Source organism: Dermacentor variabilis, chromosome 1 (assembly GCF_050947875.1).
Source record: "Dermacentor variabilis isolate Ectoservices chromosome 1, ASM5094787v1, whole genome shotgun sequence".
NCBI lineage: Eukaryota > Metazoa > Arthropoda > Arachnida > Ixodida > Ixodidae > Dermacentor > Dermacentor variabilis.
The window spans coordinates 220997402-221021151 of NC_134568.1; the positions used below are offsets into that span (position 1 = coordinate 220997402).

At 43.0% G+C, this 23750-nt stretch overlaps 1 protein-coding gene across 2 annotated transcripts in view; it reads left to right on the plus strand.

Annotated features, from left to right (window-relative positions):
* LOC142557580 (uncharacterized) overlaps positions 1–23464 on the plus strand; it is a 122787-nt gene extending 99323 nt beyond the window's left edge. For both annotated transcript variants that reach the window (XM_075669539.1, XM_075669547.1), the window contains exons 14-16: positions 637–764; positions 4281–4380; positions 13540–23464. In XM_075669539.1, coding sequence (XP_075525654.1) covers positions 637–764; positions 4281–4380; positions 13540–14858 — 1547 coding nt within the window. In that variant the 3' untranslated portion in view covers positions 14859–23464. The remainder of the gene's footprint in view (positions 1–636; positions 765–4280; positions 4381–13539) is intronic.
* Positions 23465–23750: the final 286 nt, after the last annotated feature.

A 23750-nucleotide genomic window follows, 5' to 3' on the forward strand; every position in this document is an offset into this window, starting at 1 on the left:
GAATGGCAGTATCACCTGTTTGGTGAGCGCCCTCCTGTAAACTAAGTAATTACACACCTGTGGGAGAGCCATGTGGGTGAGCATTTCACAGTAACGCTTTGAGGGATAAGAAATTAGTTAGAAATTGGTTTTCCAGATGACCATAGTTCGTAACGATGTGTGTGATAACTTCGCGGGCTTTCTTTAAAAGCCGAAAAATATTGCCACATAGCATGTACATGGCCATAAAAAATTGGATTGGTCGTTTCTGAACCCCCTCTACAACACAATGAAATGCACTTGGCCCTAAAGTGAATATTAAAAGTTTTGCATAATTCATAGTAGTTCTTAACTAATTAAGCGGAATGTAAAAAATAATCTAAGGAGCACCACATGACGGCAAACCATATGCCATTAGTTTCGTTCAGCTGCGGCTAACCACTTCTTTTAAATCCTTGGCATAAGTTACGTGAAACATCCTGTATAGCAGCCCAAATAGCTTACTTTTTGACCTGACTATGTACATTGACATTGCTTTTATGTCTAGTTAATAGTTCTGCAACTGTTGACGTGTAGCACTGACATTTCTGGCCAACTTCGTAACAGATAACATTTTATTTTCTATTCACAGAGCATTTTTCTTTTGTCTTCTTGCAGTGACTCCTCAGCCGATATACGCAAATGCAGACGACTTGGCACTGCCATCTTCAACACTTGCTGGCACAGATTCTCCTCCATTACCACCACCTCCTGTCCAGGAGTCATTGCAGGCAATTACAGCATGGGTATGTAACACCAACTGATATGATTGAATGCTTGTTAAGACATTTCACAACTTCCTCAAAATTTTTTAAATGGTCGCTATTTGAACATATAACACTCCTACCACTCGTAATGGTGCCTCTTTCGAGAAGTATCGATAGTTGATGGTAGAGCCGACACCCCTTACTCGTTTCTCTTCGGCTCTTTGTTTGATCTGTTTGACTTGACTGCCTGTCAGATTTTACTGTTGTGCTTCGTCAATTGTCATGACTGTTATGGGTCCGATAAGCATTCGGTGGTCATTCACAGCAACGTTTATGGGGGCTGCCATTCTTTATGCTGAAGAAACAAACAATTGTGAGGTGGGTCGCAAGTTTGACGTTTTGGAACGGGTGGTGCAGTAATGGTGGCTGCAGTGAGGCAATCAGCCGTGACGACAGGTGTAGAGGTTTCCACGAGCTGGAATCGGGGAGCTTTCCAGAACTGTAGGCCAAGCTTGCAATGTGTGTCACTGAAATATGTAATCGGGCGCTGCCAGTGACGAGTGGCATGGTCACACAAGTCTTTGCTTCGGAAGTGTGGATACCCAGGACAAACTGCAAAATCAAATTAAATTATGGGGTTTTACGTTCCAAAACAACAATCTGATTATGAGGCACGCCGTAGTGAGGGACTCTGGAAATTTGGACAACCTAGGGTTTTTTAAGCAATTTCATGTGCATTGCTTTTATCACAGTGGCATACATTTTTAAGTAGACAATGTTGAAGCACATTGTCGAAAGTGTTCATAACTGCTTCAAGGCTTGCAGAAGCCTGGCATCTTGTTTCTGTGTAGTAATAAATTCCAGTGAGAGCAAGAAAACAAACTGCTACACCAAAGAGCGCCACTGCCATGTCCCTAGCGAACGTACGAGTGGTGAGATTGTTTCGGCATCACCGTCACACGGACATGAAGCTAGTCATTGCATGTGCAAACATAGGAGTTGAAAGTTTAGTGCCTCCTTTTTGGTGTCTTTGTGTAATTAGCATAACAGGAAAAGGCCATTAAGCAACTGTCATACGGCCATACACTTCAAGTATATAATGGGTTATGTGCAGTCTTGGTAGCGTTATGTCTTTAGTGCAACTGTACAGTGTTTTAGTGATTAGAGTAAGCAGTGGCTGATCTGTGAGAGCAGTTCCAAGAGCCCGTTTGTATTTCTACTTAGGTTCAACAAGTCTTGAAGACTTTATCATGTGCGCTGAATTGTTTGTCATATGAGGTATATTGCAGTGTTTGCTCATCATAGGATAAGGATAACTAGAGGTGGCGCAGTGGCCACTGCTAGGAGGAAACGAATGCTCCATTTGTGTCATTTTCAACGAGGTGAAATGGCAGCAGAAGGCCTTAAAGGAACCACACACTATATTTCCACCCGCCGTGGTTGCTCAGTGGCTATGGTGTTGGGCTGCTGAGCACGATGTCGCGGGATCGAATCCCGGCCACGGCGGCCGCATTTCGATGGGGGCGAAATGCGAAAACACCCGTGTGCTTAGATTTAGGTGCACGTTAAAGAACCCCAGGTGGTCAAAATTTCCGGAGTCCTCCACTACGGCGTGCCTCATAATCAGAAAGTGGTTTTGGCTCGTAAAACCCCAAATATTATATTATATTACACTATATTTCCACACCACAACTCTTCATCTTACAGTGTGTTCTTTAGAGGAGGAAAAATGTTCTTTGTATGTGAAATGACCAATCTGAAATACGGGCCTGTTTAATGATCTAGATATACTTAATGAATTCATTTACTACTTGTGAATTCCTTCCTTTGTTAAGCGTTCCATGTGAACATAATGTCTTGTTAGTGTTGCAGCAATTTCATAGCTGCTAATGTCATAAACCTCAACCTATTCACTTGTCGCCACTGCAGCTGTAGCAGCTGCTGACAATTTTTTACCACCGGCTAGCGGTTGTCTGGCATGAAGCTCAATGAATGCTTCACTGAAAATAAGTCATGTGTCAACTTAGCATTACTACATACAGATTCACTCAAATGTTTACTCAAGTCACTTGTGAAGTCACCAATGAATGCAACCGACCAAATTTCACAACGGTGACTGACTGCTGGTGACACCAAGTTAGAATGCTCGAATCAACATTAACTTTATGAACATGTGTTTATTTTGATCCAATCGTTCTCATTTCATTTGCCGACATTGCTTTCTGCAGCTCCTGTTCACTATCCTCCTGCGTCTGAAACAGACTGCTCCCGCGTGATGTATTACTGCTGGTTGATACGTTCGTGCCTTCATTTGTTCACGGAAGAAGGGTGTGCAAAATTTTGAAGGAGCGCTGTGTGTTCGTGTCCTCTGTTGTCTTGCCTGCCTTGTTTATGCTATACCTTGCATAATGCAATACCAACTAGCTTATCAGTCGGCTCTTTTGAAGAGAATCAAGATTTGTAACTCTTCCTTGTGTGTCACCTTACAGTATACTTCACAGTAAAAACTTGACTTCATTTAAACTAAAGCTTAGCTTTCTACTTGTTCTCCATGTTGTGCAATATAACCTTTTCATAGACAGCAAGGTAGCTTTGCTGCTGTGCCTCAAGCCTGTATTGATACCATGATGACCGGCATACTGTTTCACTGTCAAATGTGTATGCTGCCAGTTCATTGGAGTTTACAAAATTCCTTGCTTAGAAAGTAACCGGTTAATTCTTGCTTTGTTTTAGTGATGAGGTTTGCTGTTGTATTTTAGGCATGGAACTATCTGGGAAAGTCAATTTAATATTTTTGAATAGGGTTCACTGTATTCAACAGAGTTTCCTTGGATTGCAAGGAAGACTTCACTGTAAGGCTTATGTTTTGCTGGCTGAGTCAGAAGCCAGTTTGTGTGATTTCAACACATCCTTTCTCTGCACTGTGGCAGCGGTGTATGACCCCATAAAACTTACGGTCGCACACTATCATTATCCAAGTTTGCCAAGAAAACAAAACTATTTATCCCATACTAGTTGACTAAGGGCACATGCTCTTGATGTGTTCAATTATTAGAAATGCGCCTCGTGCACCAAAGCCGTATATAGCTTTTCCTGTGCATTTTGGAGTAAATTTCTTCACCGATCTGCATTTTAACTGCGTATCAATGTTTGTGCCAGCTATAAGGTCCTACATACTTGCAGGCTACTGCAACCAGCTACTCTCTTCATTATATTAGTGGGCTCTTGTGTAGGACGAAACCAGATGTTCTTGAGACCTCTGTGCGTAAACAGTAAAAGGTTCTAAAGACTGCCTGCTACTTCCAGTCAGCATGAAGTTTTATTTGCATTGTCTTATTTTTGCCTAAGTTAGACATTTTCCCTGTTAATGCACGTTTTCAAGGTCATCATGATTGTGAAATGGCACTTGGGATATGCTTGCAATGGTTGCAAGGGTTTTGGCCACATATGCCTCATAGAAGCTTTTACCGCACTAATGTATTACAAAGAATGTAAACTGTCTTTTTTTAAAACATAAACTGTCTGTCTTTAGCTACTTTCTTTTTAATCTTTTAGGAACCCGATAACACGATGCCTGTGAGGAGAGGATCTGCATTACAGGCACATGAAGCCTACAAGACATATTCACCAAGTAATGCCTCAATGCGATATGAAGGTAAGAATAACCTCTAGGTAGCACACACTATTGATATTGTTACAGCGCAGCCAAGAGTGGCGCCAGTTAGAAGACTATTTGACGTGTGAAAGTGGGATCACTATTGACAGCCATCTTGTTTATGCATCTTCGTTTCTCTTTTAAATATTGTAAATACATCTTTATATGTGACTTCTTCAACGTAACAAATTGGTGAGAGGTGCGGGGTACCCACGAGAAACAGCAACGAAACTCTGCAGTGGTCGTCACTTGGACTGGACATGACGGACGAAACAGGACCCAACATGGCATTGCCCACATCCACGCTTACAACCCTGATGGTTGTGCTGGCTCAGCCGCGGGATCCAGGAACGTTCTGCGGCACCGACCACCCCGATGTAGAAGACCGGATCACCACGTATGAGTGTATGAGTGTCGGATCCCACAACAAATGGGATCCGACAATTATGTTTGCTAACTTGGTCTTCTACCTACAAGGCACGGCGAAGGTGTGGTATGACAACCACGAGGAATAGCTTAATGACTTGGACACGTGCAAACAGATGCTGAGGGACTTATTCAGCCGTCCTGCTGGGTGGAAGAGCACCGCTAAGAAAGAACTAGTGACCTGCACCTAGACGTCCACAGAATCGTATGTCTCTTACATCCAGGACATGCTGGCTCTGCGCCGTAAGGCCGACAGTGATATGGCTGAGTCAGACAAGGTTGGGCATGTACTGAAGGGGATCACTGATGATGCTTTCAACCTATTCATGTGTAAAAATTGTGAAACAGTACAGGACATCATAAAAGAGTGTCAATGCTTTCAGCAGGCCAAGAGCCGCCGCATTGCAACACGGTTCGCACGTCTGCTGAAAACAGCTGCGACATCCTGTTGTAACGACAGGCGAGGAGTGCAGCGACCTTCATCGTCAGATGAGCTGACGCTGATAGTGTGGTGAAAACTCAAAGCCATGGCTCCTGCAGCCTTTTTTTCCCGTTCCAGTGAACCGAACAACTTGCCCACAGCACCATTTATGCGCACAATAAGTCCGCGAAGAACTCGCTAATCTTGGAGTTCATTCTGTATGTGCCATAGCTGCTTCACAGCTGTCTCATGCTCCAGGTCCATCGACTGGTCCGCAGTATCCTGCATGCTAGTAAAATCCAGCCGAGCGGCGAACCACAGATGATCGGCCAATCTGTTTTGCCTTCCGGCATATTGGTCACATTGCTCGCCATTGTAACAACCGTACTGTCTCCTCCCCTCTGCAACCACTGTTCACCAGTTATTATCATCCTGAACAGAGTGAGCATCATTACCAGCCTCCATTGGCTCTGCAACAGCCAAACAATGACGCTCATGCTCCTTAGAATAGTCCCTCATCGTCATTCTGACGCCACCAGTCCCGTTGGCCACCAGCTCGTTGACCATCGTTGCTATCGCCGCAGGCTCGTCGCTCACCGTCCCCAAAGCAGCCCTGACGCCCGTCTCTGGAAAACTAAGCGATGCAGCTCACAGAGGTGATGCTGCATTTACAACTTGACCGCAAAACCCTCTGATCAGTTTGCCAACCACACAGAACTTGACGGACGTTTTAGTCGATGGCGTCAGTGTCCCAGCAACTCATTGACACTGCCACGCACGTATCCATGATGAGTGCCCAATTGCGCCGATGCCTGAACACAATTCTCACACCCGCTGCATCATGCACCCTCTGCGTTGCCAACGGAGGAACGCCCACCATGCTTGGTATGTGCACAGCTCACATTGGCATTGTGGGGCACCTAATGACTGTTTTGTTGCCGTTTTGGAACAATGAACTTACGGCGTTATACTTGGCTTAGACTTTTTATTGTCCCATTCAGCCCTCTTTGATTGTGTGTTGAGTGTCGTTCAGCTTGAACTGCCCCATGGCTGCTATAGTCCACTTGTCATACCACCACAGTTATGCTCTCTCGAAGACATCCGCCCGTCACCTCAAGCCACTAGGTATGTCACTCTACTGTTGTTCCCATCTGTTCCTGATGGCATCTGTGTACTATGCCCACTGCTGACATAGTGCTTAAAAGAAATTTGGTCGTTCCCAATATTGTGCTCACTGTTACAGGCAATCAGACTGCTCTCCCTCTCCTTGATTTTAACTGCTTGACTCATTCTTCCCAGAGGCATGTCTTCGGGCAACATCTCGCCTGTGAAAGATTGCGAGATATCGGCTTTTTGATGCCAAAATTCCGTCGCCCTCTACAGGAACCTCCGATTCACCGACTCTCACAGACAAACTTAGCAAGATGGTTGCACCTGATCTTTTTCCGGCATAAGCTGCTGACCTCTGCCTTCTCTTTGAAACTTACCGCGACATTTTTTGCCTGGATGACCGCCCTTAAGCCCAGGCATCGTTGGTCACCCATCGTATTTACACCGGAGATGCCAATTCGGTATGCCACCGGCTGTATTTTGTTTTACATGCTGAACAAGTGATGCAAGAAGGAGTCAATAAGATGTTGACTAAAGGCATTATCAGGCCATCTTGCAGTCTGTGGGCATCCCACCTGTTGTCCTTGACAAGAAGGATGACAGTTGGACCTTTTGTGTGGATTACGCAAGGGTGTCTACCCCTTGCCATGTATTATTGATGATGCCTTGGACTGCTTGCACGGAGCCAACTACTTTTCATCGTTAGACCTTTGATCAGGTTATTGGCAAATCTCGGTAGATGACATGGACTGTGAGAAAACTGCCTTCATAACACCCAACGGCCTCTACCAATTCAAGGTTCGGCCTTTGTAATGCCCCAGCAACCTTCGAAAGAATGATAGACTCCTTACTTTGCGGTTATAAATGGTCCAAATGTCTGTGTCATCGAGACGATGTCATAGTCTTTTCACCAACTTTCTTGAGTCATTTAACGTGTCTATCGGCTATTGCTGTTTTCCGATGTGCCGGCCTGCAATTGAACTCATCCAAGTGCCATTTTGGACGTCATAAAATTACCGTTCTTGTTCATCTCGTCACTGCCGCTGGCATTCAACCCAACCCTGACAAGATTTGTGCTGTCCAGAACTTTCCTGTTCTGTTTTCCGCCGCAGACATAAGAAGCTTTGTTGGGCTATGCTTGTATTTCCATTGTTTTATCAAGAATTTTGCCAAAACTGCTCCCGCATTGCTGGCTTATGATCCATCTGCCGCCACTGAACTTCACACGGATGCCAGTGGCCATGGAATTGAGGCTGTACTTATTCAAAGGCAGCGTAACGCAGAGCGCGTAATTGCATACGCCAGCCGCCTCTTGTCACTTGCCGAGAGAAATTTGTCTATTACCGAACGGGAGTGTCTGGCGTTTGTTTGAGCACTTGTCGCACATTCCGTGGTCGCACCACGGTCGCACATTTTCCGTGGTTACCGATCACACCTTGTGCTGGCTTTCCTGACTTAAAGACCCCACTAGACGATTGGGTAGATGGGTGCTACAGCTCCAAGAATATTCATTTGCTGTTTTATACAAGTCAGGCCGTTTGCTCAAGGATCCCAACTGTCTCTCCCATCATCCTGTCGACCGCCCTGAATATGATGCGTATGACGACTCTTGCGTCCTGGCCATTTCTGATCTGCACGACATCTGCACTGAACAATGGCGTGATGACTGCTTCCGTGTTCTCATTGATCGTCTCAATTCTGGGCATTTGGAGCCCACGCTGCCCATGTTTGTGTTCCGCGACGACATTCTCTACTGTCGCAGCTTACGCCCTGAAGGATAAAAATTTTTACTTATTGTACCACGTCATCTCCGGACATCAGTTCTTGAGAAGTTGCATGATGCCCCTACTGCAGGCCACCTCGGTGTTTCGCATACTTGCAACCGCGTACAAGGCTACTTATACTGGCCAGGCCTGTATCGCTCTGTGAACCGCTACGTTGCAGCCTGTGCACTGTGTCAGCGCCGCAAATAACCTGCTGTTCTGCCCGCTAGATGCCTTCACCGCATCGTTGTGCCCTCAAAACCATTCCTTCGTGTCGGTCTTGATCTTCTCGGCCCTTTTCCAACGTCGAAATCTAGCAATAAGTGGGTTGTTGTCACCATTGATTACACAACCAGGTATGCGATCACGTGAGCTTTTCGCACAACCTGTGCAACTGAGGTGGCATATTTCCTTTAACATGACGTCATGCTCCATCACAGCACACCCCGGCAGCTCTTCACTGATCGTGGCCACACCTTCTTGTCCCGAGTAGTTGAAGATCTACTTTGCTCCTCTTTTGCCGAGCACAAGCTTTCTGTCGCCTGCCACCCACAGACAAATGGACTGTCAGAGTGGTTCAGTGGCACGTTGACAGAAATGCTGTCAATGTACATTTCTGACGACCACAGTGATTGGGACAGCACGTTACTCTTCGTGACCTTCGCCTATAATTCATCCGGCCACGACCCCGCTGGCTTTTCACCCTTTTACCTTCTGTTCAGCCGCCATCCTTCTTTGCCCTTTGACATGCTGCTTCCTTCCTCAATGAACACGGCCACTGAATAAGCTCAAGATGTCTTTGCCCTGGCTCATGCGGCACACCGAATTGCCGGCACCTGGCTCACTGAGTTTCAGGCAGAAGATCCGGTACGACAGCCGACATCAGGACGTTTGATTTCCTCCTGGATCCGTTGTCCTCCTATAGACGCCATGTCACCACGTTGGCTTGTCTGAAAAGCTGCTGCAGTGCTACACAGGGCCCTACACATTATTGCGTCAGCTAGGTGATGTCAACTACAAGATCACTCTGTGCTTAGATTTAGGTGCACGGTAAAGAACCCCAGGTGGTCAAAATTTCCGGAGTCCTCCACTACGGCGTGCCTCATAATCAGAAGGTGGTTTTGGCACGTAAAACCCCAAATATTATTATTATTACAAGACCGCTCTGCTGGACTCGTGTGTCCCCACGGGCGTTGTGCATGTGTCCCGGCTGAAGCCTTACTTTGCCGTGAGTTCATCTCCCTTATAGCTAGCGCCGAGACGGCGCCTTTATAGGTGGGGGTTATGTTACGGCGCAACCAAGAGTGTTGCCAGTCAGAAGAAGACAGTTTGACGTGTGAAGGTGGAATCGGTCTCAACAGCCATCTTGTTTATGCGTCATTGTCTCTCTCGTAAATGTTGTAAATACATCTTTATATGCGACTTCTGCCATGTCACAATATTCTAGGAACTGCAGTGGCCACTTGTGTTACACAAGTCTATGTGCCAAAATAAGTTCTGACATAATGTTCTATTTCTCCGTCTCTTCTTTTTCTGTATATCATCCCACAAAATGCGGCGGTATTTATGTTGATGTTGTAGGTAATGTTAGCATTGCAGTGTTCCTGCTGAACTTGTTCTACTTCTACAAAATATAATATAGGCAGTATAGCACTAGTGTCAGTCTTGGGAGAGTCAGTCTTCTTGCTCCCCATAGAAAAAAGAAAGTTTTCTGCTTGCACCAAGGCCACAAAAAGTGAAATAAAATTGGTTTGGCCTAGGCAGTGTAGCTCGACGAAAATTTGGCAGACAAACCATCCTGGAAAGCTCGCCATGAATATGTTCCTAAATTTAGATCTCATTTGCAATTAAGTGACGTAGGACACACCAGCTAGACGGATGTCCATATTAGCCGAATTCAGGTCTGCATGCGGTCTTCTGCATGTTTGAAAAATCATTTGAATTACTGTATTTACTTGAATCTAGGCCAGCCTCGATTGTAACCAATGCCCAAAATTTGCAAGGAAAAGAAAAAAACCTTGAATGCAAACTGAATGAAAAAAAGGCCTTTTGATTGACAGAAAAGCATGCATTTTATTACACAAGTGAGCATATCATAGGCATGTCCAAAGTTCACTCATAGTCGTCATCCGCGACATCGCTGTCCTCTTTTTCGCTTACTTCTTCCCAAAGGGCATCATCCCCGCTTCCATCCAGCGCTTTAGAAATGCTGCATTTTTAGAATGCTTTGATGATAGTTTCAGCTGGAATTTCATCCCATGCCACCACAATCCAGTTTGCCAGCTGGCTGAGCAAAGCATGCTTGATGCGCCCGGTTGGAGTGAGCTGATGCTCTTCTAATGTAAGCCAGTCGGTGTAATGCTTGCGAAGCCTATCCTTGAAAGGCTTGTTAATGGACTTGTCAAGCGGTTGGAGTTGGCTTGTCATGTTGCCAGGAATTATGGTGATGTCTACCATCTCGAGAGGGCGTGGTCTTCATGGCATGTGTCAGGTGTCCATTGTAAGAATCAAGCAACAGGAGTGATTCCTTGCATAATGCGGCTCCTGCATGGCTTTCCCAAATCGTCTTCACCCGGTCCTCCATTCCTGGGGAACTTTTCTTCAGCTGATAGTGTCTTGCCTTAGAAGGTAATGTATGGCGGCAGCTTCCATCCATTGGCAAAGCACCACAATAGAGAGTTTTAGAAACTTTTGGGATCCCCAAAGAGCTTTACGAGAGTTCTTTATTGTGCATAATAAGGTTACAAATGGGGGATTGTACATACATACAGAGGGAGGTCCTTCTGCGGGTGTTAGCAGGCGTGAAGAGATTTAGTACAGGGCTTTGCATTTGTGGATAGTGTCTTGCACTTGCAGCATCACTACGGCATCAAAGAAAAGCTATTATAAATATTCAAATAAGATGTATCATTTTATGATAAGAAGAGCAATTTTGACATTCGTGTTTCTGCATTTAATTAGAATTTAGAAGTTATTCTATTAGGAGCAAGCAATTAGTTGCGCTTCGTTTTGAGTAACCAATTTCACGTGCCTTCACCAGCCAAGTTAAGCTGTGTTGGTCCTACGAGCCATGAAATCGACAATTGAATTTGGAATCAGCGGCACCAAATGAATCAATCTTCATAACGCATGCTAGTTGAGAGAAAAACAATCGCAGACACTTTGCCTAGCTTGCGAACTTCACACATTACCATGAATCGAGCCAAGTTTGCTGCTAGGTTAGAGCCGTCGCTTCAATGGGCGCCCCCATGTTTGTTGACGCAAAGCTTTAGGAGCACTGTTTGGGGCTGCTGCTAAATCAGTGAAATAGCATGCCGGAAGCAAAACCCAAAAGTAGTTTGGGTCTCTTGCATGCATTGGACATTTTTGAGGTTAGATGAGGTTGGACATTTTCTCGATGTGTGAAATGACCTTTCCCTTAAATGCCGCAGTGTAGTGGCACCGCTTGGTGGGTGCCGTTTCATTGGCTGGCACGAGGCTACAGCGCGACACTTGCAAAAAATTGAGAAAACTGCTCTGAATGATCACTTCCAGAAAACAAAATGGTGCACGCATATGCCGCTGCGAACCTGTGACCACGAGTTGGCTTTACGTATGTGAAGGTTGCGGCCAAACTACATACTCTAATCTAAGCTGACCCCCTGCTTTCGTACTTCATTTTTTCAAAAAATATTGGCCTATTTTTTAGTAAATACAGTTACTTGGCAAGAGCAACTTGAAATGACACATTCGGGACACACGTGTGTCTTTGCCAATGACTTGGCGTGGTTGGACTGCAACTGTCAAGCCAGCATACCAACCACTTGTGATCACACCCATTGCATGATTGCACATTAGCGTCATTGTGAAGCGCTTCTATGAAATTAATTCATGCTTCTCTGCCTCTAGTCACCCATGGGCCATCAAAATCTCCAGGAGGCTCTGTACTTTGAAAGTCAGCTTCTGCCCGCTTGCTTGGGAGCTTAAATGTAGAATAAATATAATCAAACATTTTCTTGCCCTAGTTGACTTTATGTTAAGTAAAACTTTTAAGTGAATAGCTTTCTTTGGTTCTTTTGCCTCTTTTTGTAATTGGTGGTCGTTGGTGGTTGGACTTTCACTGCCGATACAAAGGCACCAATGCAAATGGCGTGTGTCCTTGCGCGACCAAGTTGCGAGGCATGTTCGTTGCCTGACGCTAGCTATCATAGCTCTTTGAGATGCACATGCTGTTGTGCAAGAGCTTTGGGACACGGGAAGGTTTAGATGGCTGTGGTGGAGCACTCGGGAATGACAGCCCTCTCTCTCCCTCTGTGGCTTCTATGAGAAAGGAGGATGGCAGTCGTTTACTGTGCTGGCACTCATGATGCTGGAGACAACACACATATAACAAATTTGCTTATATTTATAGTCTCCTATACTACCATTACAGCTGTGTTGACTAAGGCTCAGTTCTCTACGGCATTGTGCAGTGAAACTACGAACACTACCCAAGTATCCTCAATACAACAAATACCTATGCTCTTTCATGTGCACTATTCCTTTAATGAAGTGAATAACTTTCTAAATGTGTTCAGCTGTTTGCTCACAATGACAGTCATTGTTGCTGGTTTCCGCACAATTTTTTCATTATCTCGATTTATAGTGTTCTTGCCCAGATACGTTACATAAAGGAGTGGTTAGATATAACAGCTCTCCTGTGTTTTGTTGATATTGGTAATAGTACTGATTATTGCAACAGTTGTGGAAAGCAAGCAGTTTCCTTTATTACTAGCTCAAGTTATGTATGAATTGCCATAATAAATTTACAAATAGAATAGCAGATGATAAATTTAAAATAAGGAGTCCACTGTGCAGTTAGCACCATGTGTTCCTTGTAGGCTTTCATGGTGACTGAGTACATGTAGATTTGATTTTTAGTTTATTTATGCCTTCATTGTTGCATTGGCTACTGAATGTTGCACATCCAATGGGGTTCTCCATACCAATTATACTTTTGCCACTCAAGTCCGCTGCGTAAACTTCTGCTAAATACTAAATAATAAAAATTAGAAAATCTAACATCCACTGTCATGGGCAAGCAGTGCCATCTGTTGACATCTTTTATCGAGTATATTGTATACCTCCAGCCTCCAACCCGGTGAATCGCTGACTTCAAAAATACAGCCCTTGTTGTTGGGCCCGGCGATTCACCAGCAATAATGGCCACTTAGTTAATATAGTGGCCATGGTAAAATACCAGTTGAAATTTCTTGCAGGGCCACAAAATGTAATCCAAATACGAATTCGGGTATGTTGAAAATATATGTGTAACTTGGTAGTAATATAGTACTTTTCAATAATAAATCTTGCTGTAAAAAAGAGACGACTTTGTTGCAACTGAAATATGCATTGTTTAAAACTTAGGTCTTATGTCTCCTCTGACTAAGAATTTAAAAGAGCTAATCGTTAAATTTGCAGGGCTGTCCAAGTCTTCAACACTCCCTGCCAAGTCAAGCTTTCGACGAGGCTCACAGCCACCACCACCTCCCCCTGTGCGACGGACCCCTTCAATTTCAAGTGCTCATGGTTGTTCACCTTCATCTCCAACCTCACAACACTTTCAAGAGCAAGCCACTGTGGATCGTGGAGGCCAGTTTGTTGGTGATGATGACTGCTCTACTAGCAGGGCTAAGTTGATACAAGCACTTAATGCGCGTTTCTCGAAACCAAGTCCGCTAGAACAGGCCGGTCTTCGATTCTCGCTTCCATCAAGTCACACTGAAGATGGTTGTGGCCTTCCACTACCAGATCCACCAGATATGTCCTATTTTGACCCAGAAAGCGATTCAAAGCCTTTTCCGGCTCCGCCGCCATTCCTTGAATCACTAGAAAATGAACTATCACTCGATACAGAAAGTGAAGCTGCATGTACTTTCAGAAAGCAAGCACAACATGAGAAAAAGCTTCTGCGTGCTCACACAATTGGACACAGTGAACGTGATGCTCTTATTCAAAGCCTTAATGCTAAATTCTCAACATCTGAAGCAACAGCCATTTGTGAAACGAAGACAGCTGTCCGTAAAAGTTCATTTTGTGAATCATCGTCTGCAACCTGCACTCGGCTTGGTGCAGATGCTGCAATAAAAACTGGAAAGGTGCCTCCCGAGATGGATTTCTTTCGAGCCAACTTGGAGCAGACACTTCTCAAGCGAGAGCTCAGGAGAGACCCACGAAACAGTGTTGCTGGTGGAACAGCTGATTCTTCAGGAGAAAACCGCCGGAGTAGGTCTGTGGGCCCAGTGCCATCTGGTGAGAAGAAAAACAACTCAGCAGAGCGACGACAGTTTCTTAGCAACCTGAATGCTCGTCTCGCGGAACAGCGAAGAGCATCACTGCAGCCAGTTCAACAACAAGCTCCATCTGCAAAGCAGGTGTCGCAGTACACGCAGCAAATGACAACTTTCTCTACAGGGCAGACAACAGTTCCAGCACCAGTACAGTATGTGCACGCAGCGACACCTGCCCAGATGCATAACTTGCAAGCAGTTCAGTCCACTGCTGGAATACTTCCCCAGACATCAGTTGTCACAACACGCCGGGGCTCCCTGCAGCCAGACGTTGAGTTTGGTTCAAGACAAAATGGTGGGCGAGCTGCTCGAGTTCAGAGCTGGCTAGCAGCTCGTGGTTCTGTTGACCTGACTGCATGCCGAGAGTCACTAATGGATCAGATTCGGCAGGGCACAGTGCTGAAACGAGTTGCATCACAGAGTGATCGCTCAACACCGTTTTTGCTGTGACGTTACCTTGTGGTTTTCATCTGGCACATATGATGGAGAGGACACTGCGACTTTGTGACATCGAGAAAGATTGAAGCAGGGTGGAGCGCTTGGGGTGCCTTCTGTGCTGCTGTAGCTACTGTGCTCTCTGCATGTTTCATTCCTTGCTTTAAAACTTACTTGTTGGCATATTTAAGTATGCTTTACCGCAGTGCTGAGTGTGTTGAATATTATTTATTTGCCTGAAAAGAGTTATTTTTCTTTGATGTTCAGAATGTGACATGTGCCACTTAGCTTGCATAAATAATTCTAAGGGCTACCTGCTTAGTAGCCGTTAACCCAAATGTCATTGTCATATATATTTTTTTATATCTAGGTCATTGTAAATCTTTCACATATCTTGGTATGTTGTGTTTCATGGTTTATTTTCTTGCATTTCAGTGTAGAGCACACATTACTAAGTGCAATGGGAGAGTCCATATCACTAAATTTTCTGTTACTGTGGCAGGGATATCTTACATTTCTCACTACCACGAATAATTTTTTGGACTTGTTGCTTTTACCACCAATGTCATGCTTCTCTTGTGTTTGAAGGGAGCTTTAGCTATTTCCAACTATTATTCATCCGTATTTAAGAATCACGGGACAGATTCCTACCTTAGAATACATGGGTTAGTAGTTCTTTGACTGCAAAACTTTAATGCACCAAAAATAAAATAAAATTGCTCCCCACACCCTGACCTGACAATATTTAAACTATTTTTAACAACCACGTTTTTTTCTAAGTGCCAGTCACGTTAGTGTGCTGCTTTACATGTATGGTCTTCTATTGTACATGTTAGAATGTTCTGTAGATGGGAAATGCATTTTAATGTGTTGAATTTTCTTGGCTGTGTCGTATAAAAAGTTTCCCTAATGTCTTGAACCAACATGTAAACGGCTTGTTCACTTTAAAAAAAATTTTGTAAACATGCTGTTGGTATCACTGAAGAACACTATTAGTTTAGGTTATTGGATTTTGCATTCATTTGGTTCTTATCCATTGAAAAAGGAAGGTCTAAGTGTTTTCAGGCATGGGAGTAATTGTACCTTAGTTTCTGATAGCAGGAAGTGGAAAGCAGTTAGAGCATGAAAATTTAAGCATTGTACCACGTCCATTGTAATTTGGAACATGTTGCTGGCTACTCCTAATTAAACGAATAATGAGTACCTGTATTACTGCAATGAATAGCAGGTATGCCAAAGCACACTTTACTGAGCGCTTCTGCAGCTGAGCATATTATATGTGTGCATTTCTGATTGTAATTCTCTTGCTGGAAACATCTTAACATTTAGTTGCAGCCATCTTTTTAAGGAGGCGTGTAGGAATTGACCTTTCATAATTAACACATCTTCAAATGTTGGAGCCCATCACAGCTGCTACACTTTAATAAATACGATGTGGAGAAAAAGTTGGTGCATATTTAAAAATATGTTGGTGGACCCAATTTTTAAAATATGAGCTAGTGTTGACGTTCTTTTTTCACTGTCATTGAAGAGGACAGGGGTGGTGACCTTACCGTAGCTAAACCACGATAGTCTTCTCATGTCAATGCATGGAATCAAGCATACTGAATTATTTTTTGCTTGGAGTTCCTCCTCCAAGGAACACAAAATTCTGTGCCCTTGTTTCACTGTGTTTACATGAGAGGTACTACATGAGTGTGTGCACGTATTTGCAATAGCAAAGAGCTAAAGCTTTCTTCCTTCACCAGAACGAGCACTGACAGGTTTTGTGCACTGCCAGGCATGTGTGTTTATTAAACAAGTGCACACTTATTGTATTCGAGGTGTGGTATATATTATTTAGAAAAAGGATATGGAGTTGTTTTGCTTTATTAAAAGTGATAGAGATGGAGTGAGTTTCTTATAGCTAACCAAAGAAAGCTGCCTTAGACCTTATCTGAATGGCAGCCAGTAAAGCATATAGCAGCTCTCCAGAAGAAAATTAATGCTTTACTGTGCTGAAGAGGACAACACGTATGAGGACGACATTCTTAGTTTAACATTTGATGATATGTACTGTGGGGACCTTTGTGTTTAAGTAATAATACTAAGTTTGGTTTTCTCTAGTGTCTGTTTACTTTTTAATTGTGGCAAAGCCTCCTGCTTTTTATTGCCTGACTCTTGCTTTTTTTTATTATTTCAGCTTTTCATTATACACAAGTGAAAAGGCAAGCCTCCTAAATTGTTTTCAAATGACAGTTACATTTATGTATCACATTTGACTTGTGTTCAGTGTTTGTCCGAGGCAGCGTTGTCCTCTGCTTCTTTTGTGTGTGTAGAGAGTGTTTTGTTCGTTTATTGTAAATCAGCCATATTCACATCCATAAAGTGACCACTGTTCTTGGTTGCTTTGGTATGTTACTTGCAAAGTATTGCAAACAGACAAGCAAACCTTAATTAGAGCTTTGTGGATGCAGTTTCATCTTTTCTTTTTTCTGATTGTTGCAGAAAAACTTATTTCAACAAGCGCTGGAAATTTAGAAAGTTTTTGAGCAGGGAACTTTTGTAAATGCCAGTGGCATGTAGCTTGCAGTCAGGACTCTGAGCATTGTGCATAGATACCGAATAAGTTATTATTAGTTTAGGAAAGCTGTGGCCACAGCGTGAAATCAACATATGTATACCAAAACATCACCTTCCGACTTCACAAACCACCTGCTTTAATCTTACTCTATTCAGGATTGTACGTGGGGGCTTCTATTAAGTTCAATGACTTACGTTGGCAATGCACCAGCATATTTAATTTAAATATGCATGCCTGCATTATCAAAGTAGGAATAGGCTCATGAATAAACCTAAACCTTTTCCTCTGCTTGTTCTTTAATTTTTTAGGCAATCTTCACAGTTTGAAACTTGCTTCAAGTAGGTTATGTGGAAGAAGGATATTAGAAGCTGGGCTATGGGGGCTTGGGAAAATTAAATTTAATGTACCCAGTGGATGTATGTGACTACGATCTGTGGCTCTTTAACTTGTTTTGTCTATTCACTTCTTTCTTTTTTCAATACTTTGTTTAGCACTTAGTCATTTTTGTATAGTTGCTGCTTTTCCAATGTGTGCTAGCTTAGGTGAGGCTTTCATTAACTTATTCAATTTCGCCATGGTATCCACATAGTGAAGTGGTATACTTAAGCCATATATGTTTGCCAACACTTTCATTTGCCTTCACATATGGTTTGTAGTAATAAATAGTTTACTACTATTCTTGTTTTTTGGGACAAGACAAGCCAATAATTGGTGCGCTGTGCCATTTTAACTTCAGTTCATGCAAAACTAGCCCTAGGCATTACATTTTGCTGCACATGTGTAGTTTCTTTCTCGGTGATGGTAATAAGTGCATTGCAGCGTTATTGCTGAAAATTTTTTTTTATTCCTGGATGTTTTTTTTTTGCTGAATTTTGAAAACGCAATTTGTTAATACAAAGTGCTACCTTATTTTGAGTAAATTGTATTGAAGGCATTTCATGGCTTGTTATTTAAAGCTAATGTGTGATTATGAAAAGGAATACTTCCCAACCACCCATCACCCTACTGTCGCTCATAGTGATTCCCTTTCATTGTGTGTGTCATGTGAAAACCACTTTGTCATAGCTCCCCGTGTTCTACCCAGCCATTAACCCTCTGCATGTGTACCTGTTTCACCCCGGTTGATCCCTGTTGTGTTGAATGGAGGGCACCAAACAGCAGCGGATATGCACCTTTGTCAGATTTAACTACCTGAGTGCTGTAAAGGAGGCTGCGCTCTTTTTCTGTCCAGTTGCTGAAGTGTAACCGTCCAGCTTGTGTGTTGTTTGCCAAGCGTGAAACACATATCTTCAGTTCATGTGCCATTTCTAGCTGGCTACTCTTACAATATTGCACTGCCTGGTCATCTTTAACTACTCTTGAAGCATTGGTGTCCTTTAGGCATTCCTATTGTGCTTGTCTGTCTTGCCTGATCATGCACCTGGACATATTTGTTACCAGATTGAGACTGTACCATACTTTACATCATGAGGGATTGCTTTTACAGGCTCCTCAAACAGCCTTTAATCTTATGTTTGTGTGATGGCACTGGGCCACTGTGTTCCTTGTGATTACAGGTTTCATCAACTTTTGTTTGGCTTGTGAAGCTGGTAGCTGCAGACATGGGCACATTGAGAACTTTTTCAATGTTGACCAGGATATTTAAATTGTCACATCTGTGCATCAATAAGTCTTCATGCATAAAACACGTAGTGTTTGTAAAAAGAAAAACATAGAGCCACCTCTCAGAACAGATATTAATGAGCAGGTGCAAAGCAATGTATCACCAGTAGTCACTAATTAGTGTGTTTGGTTTTGCACTCAATATATGGCACAAGTGAGCATGTCTTCATGCCTGCAGATATTTATTCACAAATGGGCACTTTCTTTAAATATTAAAGCCCACTAGGGCTCCTTTGACGCATAGATAACATTTAAAAATAAAGATGTTCTTTAATAGTCTTTGATAATTTGGCGTCACATGTGAGAGTGTGCCTGTGCTAGTCATTGTCCTGTGTGCTCGAATAGTCCGAGAAAAAATTGTGCAGAGTGACTGCATTTCATAGTATGGTTTGTTTGTATCCTTATAGTTATAAAGATGCTGCTTCTCATATATATATATATATATATATATATATATATATATGGTGTAAATTGTTGCTATTGGTTTGCTTATCCAGATGGAGCAGGACACTGTCTGTAGGCAAATTAGAAGCAGCTCACTTGTATTGCCTTGATGTTTGAGTTCACATTTTTCTCTTTGAAAGCTTAATATGTTGGAGCAATTATCGATTGGGAAGCAAGTGCACAGGTACAAGCATGTCCTCTTTGGTTTTGCAGCATGAAATTTAAAATGAGTAGCAGTCATCTGGAACTCTGCCATTGTTTATTTCTGTACATATGTAACCACATAAAGTAATGGTTCTTTAAATACTACTCACAATGTGAAAGATGAAAAATTTAAGTGCTATGTGAAATAATTCTGCTGTGTACTGAAAAGGAAATATTATTTTGACTTCGAGCATTCACAAAAGCTTAAAATATAAACTATGTAAGCCCTTATATTTAGACAAGTGTTACAGTCCTGTAGACATGCATACCTCTTTTATAAATTCATTTTAAGAACTTAAGTTGGGCAAAGGGCAAGTTAAAGCTCTGAAAACTTAAGTTTATCCCTCTAAGCACCAAACACATATACTAGTTGTGTTTGGTGTTTAGCCTAAGCCTTGCAGACTTGGTTGTTTAAGTGAATTGAACAAAAGGAGTGGCACATTGTTTGTCACATTCATATTTGGTATCTGAGGCCATTCTTTGTCTGCTTTAGGTATTGTCATGAACAGTAATTTTATTTTGTGTGAGTGAATGCTTTGGCAGAAATTTCAGTCGCTTGCATGCAGCATACCGTTGAATACGATATTGCACATTACTGTCAGATTGCAACATATTGTGTCATTTTCACATTGTTGCTCCCAAAAGTATATTCAGAAAAACATGTTCATGAAAGCTAGAATGAGAACAAATGTTGTACATCACGGGCAAAAGCAGCTAGGAGGTTAAACTGTTTCCTATTTACAGTGCATTTTTGTTTTCATAAGTACGTCCATATAGCTTCTTTATGACCATGTGCACTAGCCTAAGTAACTCAATTCTGTTCTCTCACTGGTTCAGGTTTGAGGCATTGGTTTGCATTTTTCTGTTGGGTCAGCCTGTGTCTGTTACATAAGAAGTGGTGAATGGTTCCAATTTAGAGGTTCTTGATGTAGTTTGACATGTGAGTGACACAACGATCTCTGCACGCCTTCGGCTCTTGCCAGGTCTTCCGAGGCAGCCAGAGCGTCAACACGGTGGCTTTATCTTGTATGGGACACTAGCAGGTGTGTGACGAGCAGTCTTCCTCTGCTTGCTGCAGTTATGCCTTTATGCTAACCACAGGTGCAAATGCCTGAGGCCTCGCTTTGTAACGCTTGAGTACTTTGTGGGGTCTCTTGCTAGGGTAGACTGCATACGTGCATCTTTCTACACGTCACCTATTCATGCGATGACTGGCATGTACAGAAGGCATCATTGAACCGCTGCTAAAAAGATGCTCTTTTGAGACTGAAACCATTAGTCGCATAAACCTGTGTGATTTTCATGAGGTAGTGCTTCTTTTGAGACATGGAGCATAGTATGATAAAGGACTTGTACTGGTGCACACCTTGTGAAAGTGTAAGAATGATATTTGTCTGCGAGAGCAACCCAAATAGCTGCAGTGCTGCTTAGGCAGTACTTGCCTTGATCAAAGCTGGTGTTGCCTATGATGCCTCTTCTGCTTCCTTCCAAGGTGATAAAGCTTGCGTTGTAGTTTACCTGTCATTTGTTTGCAGCAAAACCGTCTGATTCACTTCTGTTTTCCAAATGAATGATTGTGTATCTGTTTTTCACGAGCGAATTCACTGACCATAGTGTGCATATTCAAGCTTAATTGAGCACCAGTAAGTATTGTCATCTGTAGGCCAGTCACTATTTTAGTCACATAGTAGTTGTTGGTGCTGAGCATCAAGGCAAAAGTATGAAAGTAATTCTGCATCTATTAGAGTACTGGTGTAGGTAATTCGACTATAACCTGCTGTATATGCCTGCTATGTATGTGCTACATTTCTGACTTCAGAAGCCACATAGGGAACTGCTGCAATGCGGTTTATGTTCTGAGGCATATAAGAGATGGCAAGTGTTAGTGTTGGCTAGTTCTTCGAGTTCCTACACATATTTATTATTTCTTCCCATTCCCCTCTCCCTGTCTTGCATATCTAGACTTACCTAGGCAACCTGCACACTGGTTTAGGGACAATCGCTCTTCATTCCTTCTATTATTGTGCCATTTGTAATTGAAAATTTTAAATTGTCTTTGCTGCTGCACATGTAGCATTCTGACAAGTAATTGAAGTGACTGCATATGGACATTCCTGGCTTAGGCAACTTCAACTTTATGCATGTGCCCCTTTACAGAAGTAGAGGAGCTGAAAGCTGATAACAACAGGCAAACGGTTGTTTTGCTCATTGCTCTCAACAAAAAGTAGTTTAACTTTTTCAGCTCATTGCATCTGCCTGATGCTGTTGTATAGCATGAATGTGTTCGTTGGGTACAACATAATAGTGGCTGAGGCACTAGCTGTGGTGCTTTTCTCTTGTGGCTGCTAGCGTCGAGCACTGTCCAGGTGTGCCTGAGTGAGGTTACGCAGAGCTGTGTCTGGCATTGGGTCCTGCATAAGGTACCAGTAGTCGCCTCACTTAATAGTTTACAGGTTCTTTGGTCAGAGCAAGCCAAGAAGTGGATATGCATAGACACATTTCTTTCCCCCAGAGTATGTTTCATTGTTTGCACAAGATGCTTTAATTATGTGTTTGTGTGTTGTCTGTAGCAGAGAGTTTATTTTATGTGATGTGACTGTGTGAATAGAGCTTCTTTTTGTACATTTTGGCATTGTCACACTGACTCGTCATGTAGGCTGGGGATGCAAACAGTGCTCTCAAGAAACCTGCACTACTTATTTATAACTGCTCTCTGAACAGTGCGAACATGTGGGCCTTGCTTGGACACGATGCATCCTGTGCCATGCAGAGGGCTAAACTGGCCAGACTTGTATTGAATAAGTGCCATGCTTTGTTGATTGTGCCCACTTTGCTGGCTGACCCTGTAAGCCTGATGAGCCTGCATGCGTGCATTAACAAAATGCCTATTGGTGCGAGTCACTTAAAGGCTTCAGCGTAGCTACGAATGAGAAAGAAAACAATTACTATTCTCATCTGATTTTATTATTCTTTTTAATGACATGGGACATTGAAAGTACAACACACTTGCCTGACATAGTGAAACAGCTAATGAAAAACACTAATCTTTTATAAGACCGTCCCTACATCTCAAAGTTGTCGGCCCATCTATTGATTGTCCTCATTGCAATTGAACTGATGAGGGAGGAAAGTTAGCAAGTGTATGTGCAAGTTCGTGCACCTTGCAATTGGCGTGAACTGTTGCAGCTACGTACTAGGGTCCAGGTGTAGTCTCGGTAAAACTTGGAATTTCTGCTGCCTTGCAGTGCAAAATTTCAATATGAGAGGAACTTGGAGACAGAAAGAGCTCAATATTCTTTGCTTTTTCTTCATTATCATGCCTTCAGATTTTCTGTGAGTGTCGCAGAGTGGCCACAGAGGAAACCACAGATGGCAATGATCCGTTGGGTGTTCAGCTATAGTGGTCACAATTCACCATTGCATCAAGGCATGTGGGTCAGTCACTGGACGCATCTGTACTCATGGTTTTGTTCAAGACCTTCCCTGTAGTTTCTTCTTCTTCCAATTTCTTACCGCGTGTTACACGGATTTCTCATGAAAAATTTGAACCACCACCATCACAGCTCCTGTGTAGGTCCTGGTGTGCATAACTTTCTTATTCTTCCTGATGTGTTATTAGAGCCAGGGGTTTGTAAATGATCTGCTGCTGGCTGTTGTCCTGTGGTTGTTCGGTATACAGTGGATTTTGTAGCAGGCAGAGCCTTCCAATGGAGGTTGCTGAAAACAATAAAGTGATCTTTCTTTTTAAGTGCGCTCTCTTGTGTATTTTTTAAAAGGGCCATGACACCAAATTCTCCATATTGATGTTAATTGCATGTTAGCCATACACCTCCTACAGGAAGCTGGCTAAAATTGAGTGCAAGTTACATTTGATCTTTTTACTTCACCGTCTTTGCTTCTTTCCTGCGACTTTCCCACTCCTGCTACTGGTACTGTCTGGCACACAGCGTCAGGGGGGTTGTTCAGAGCGCGTCTGTACATGACAGGAGCGAGTCGGAGAAGAAAGGTGACGCGAGAAGCTTGTTTGGACCCCA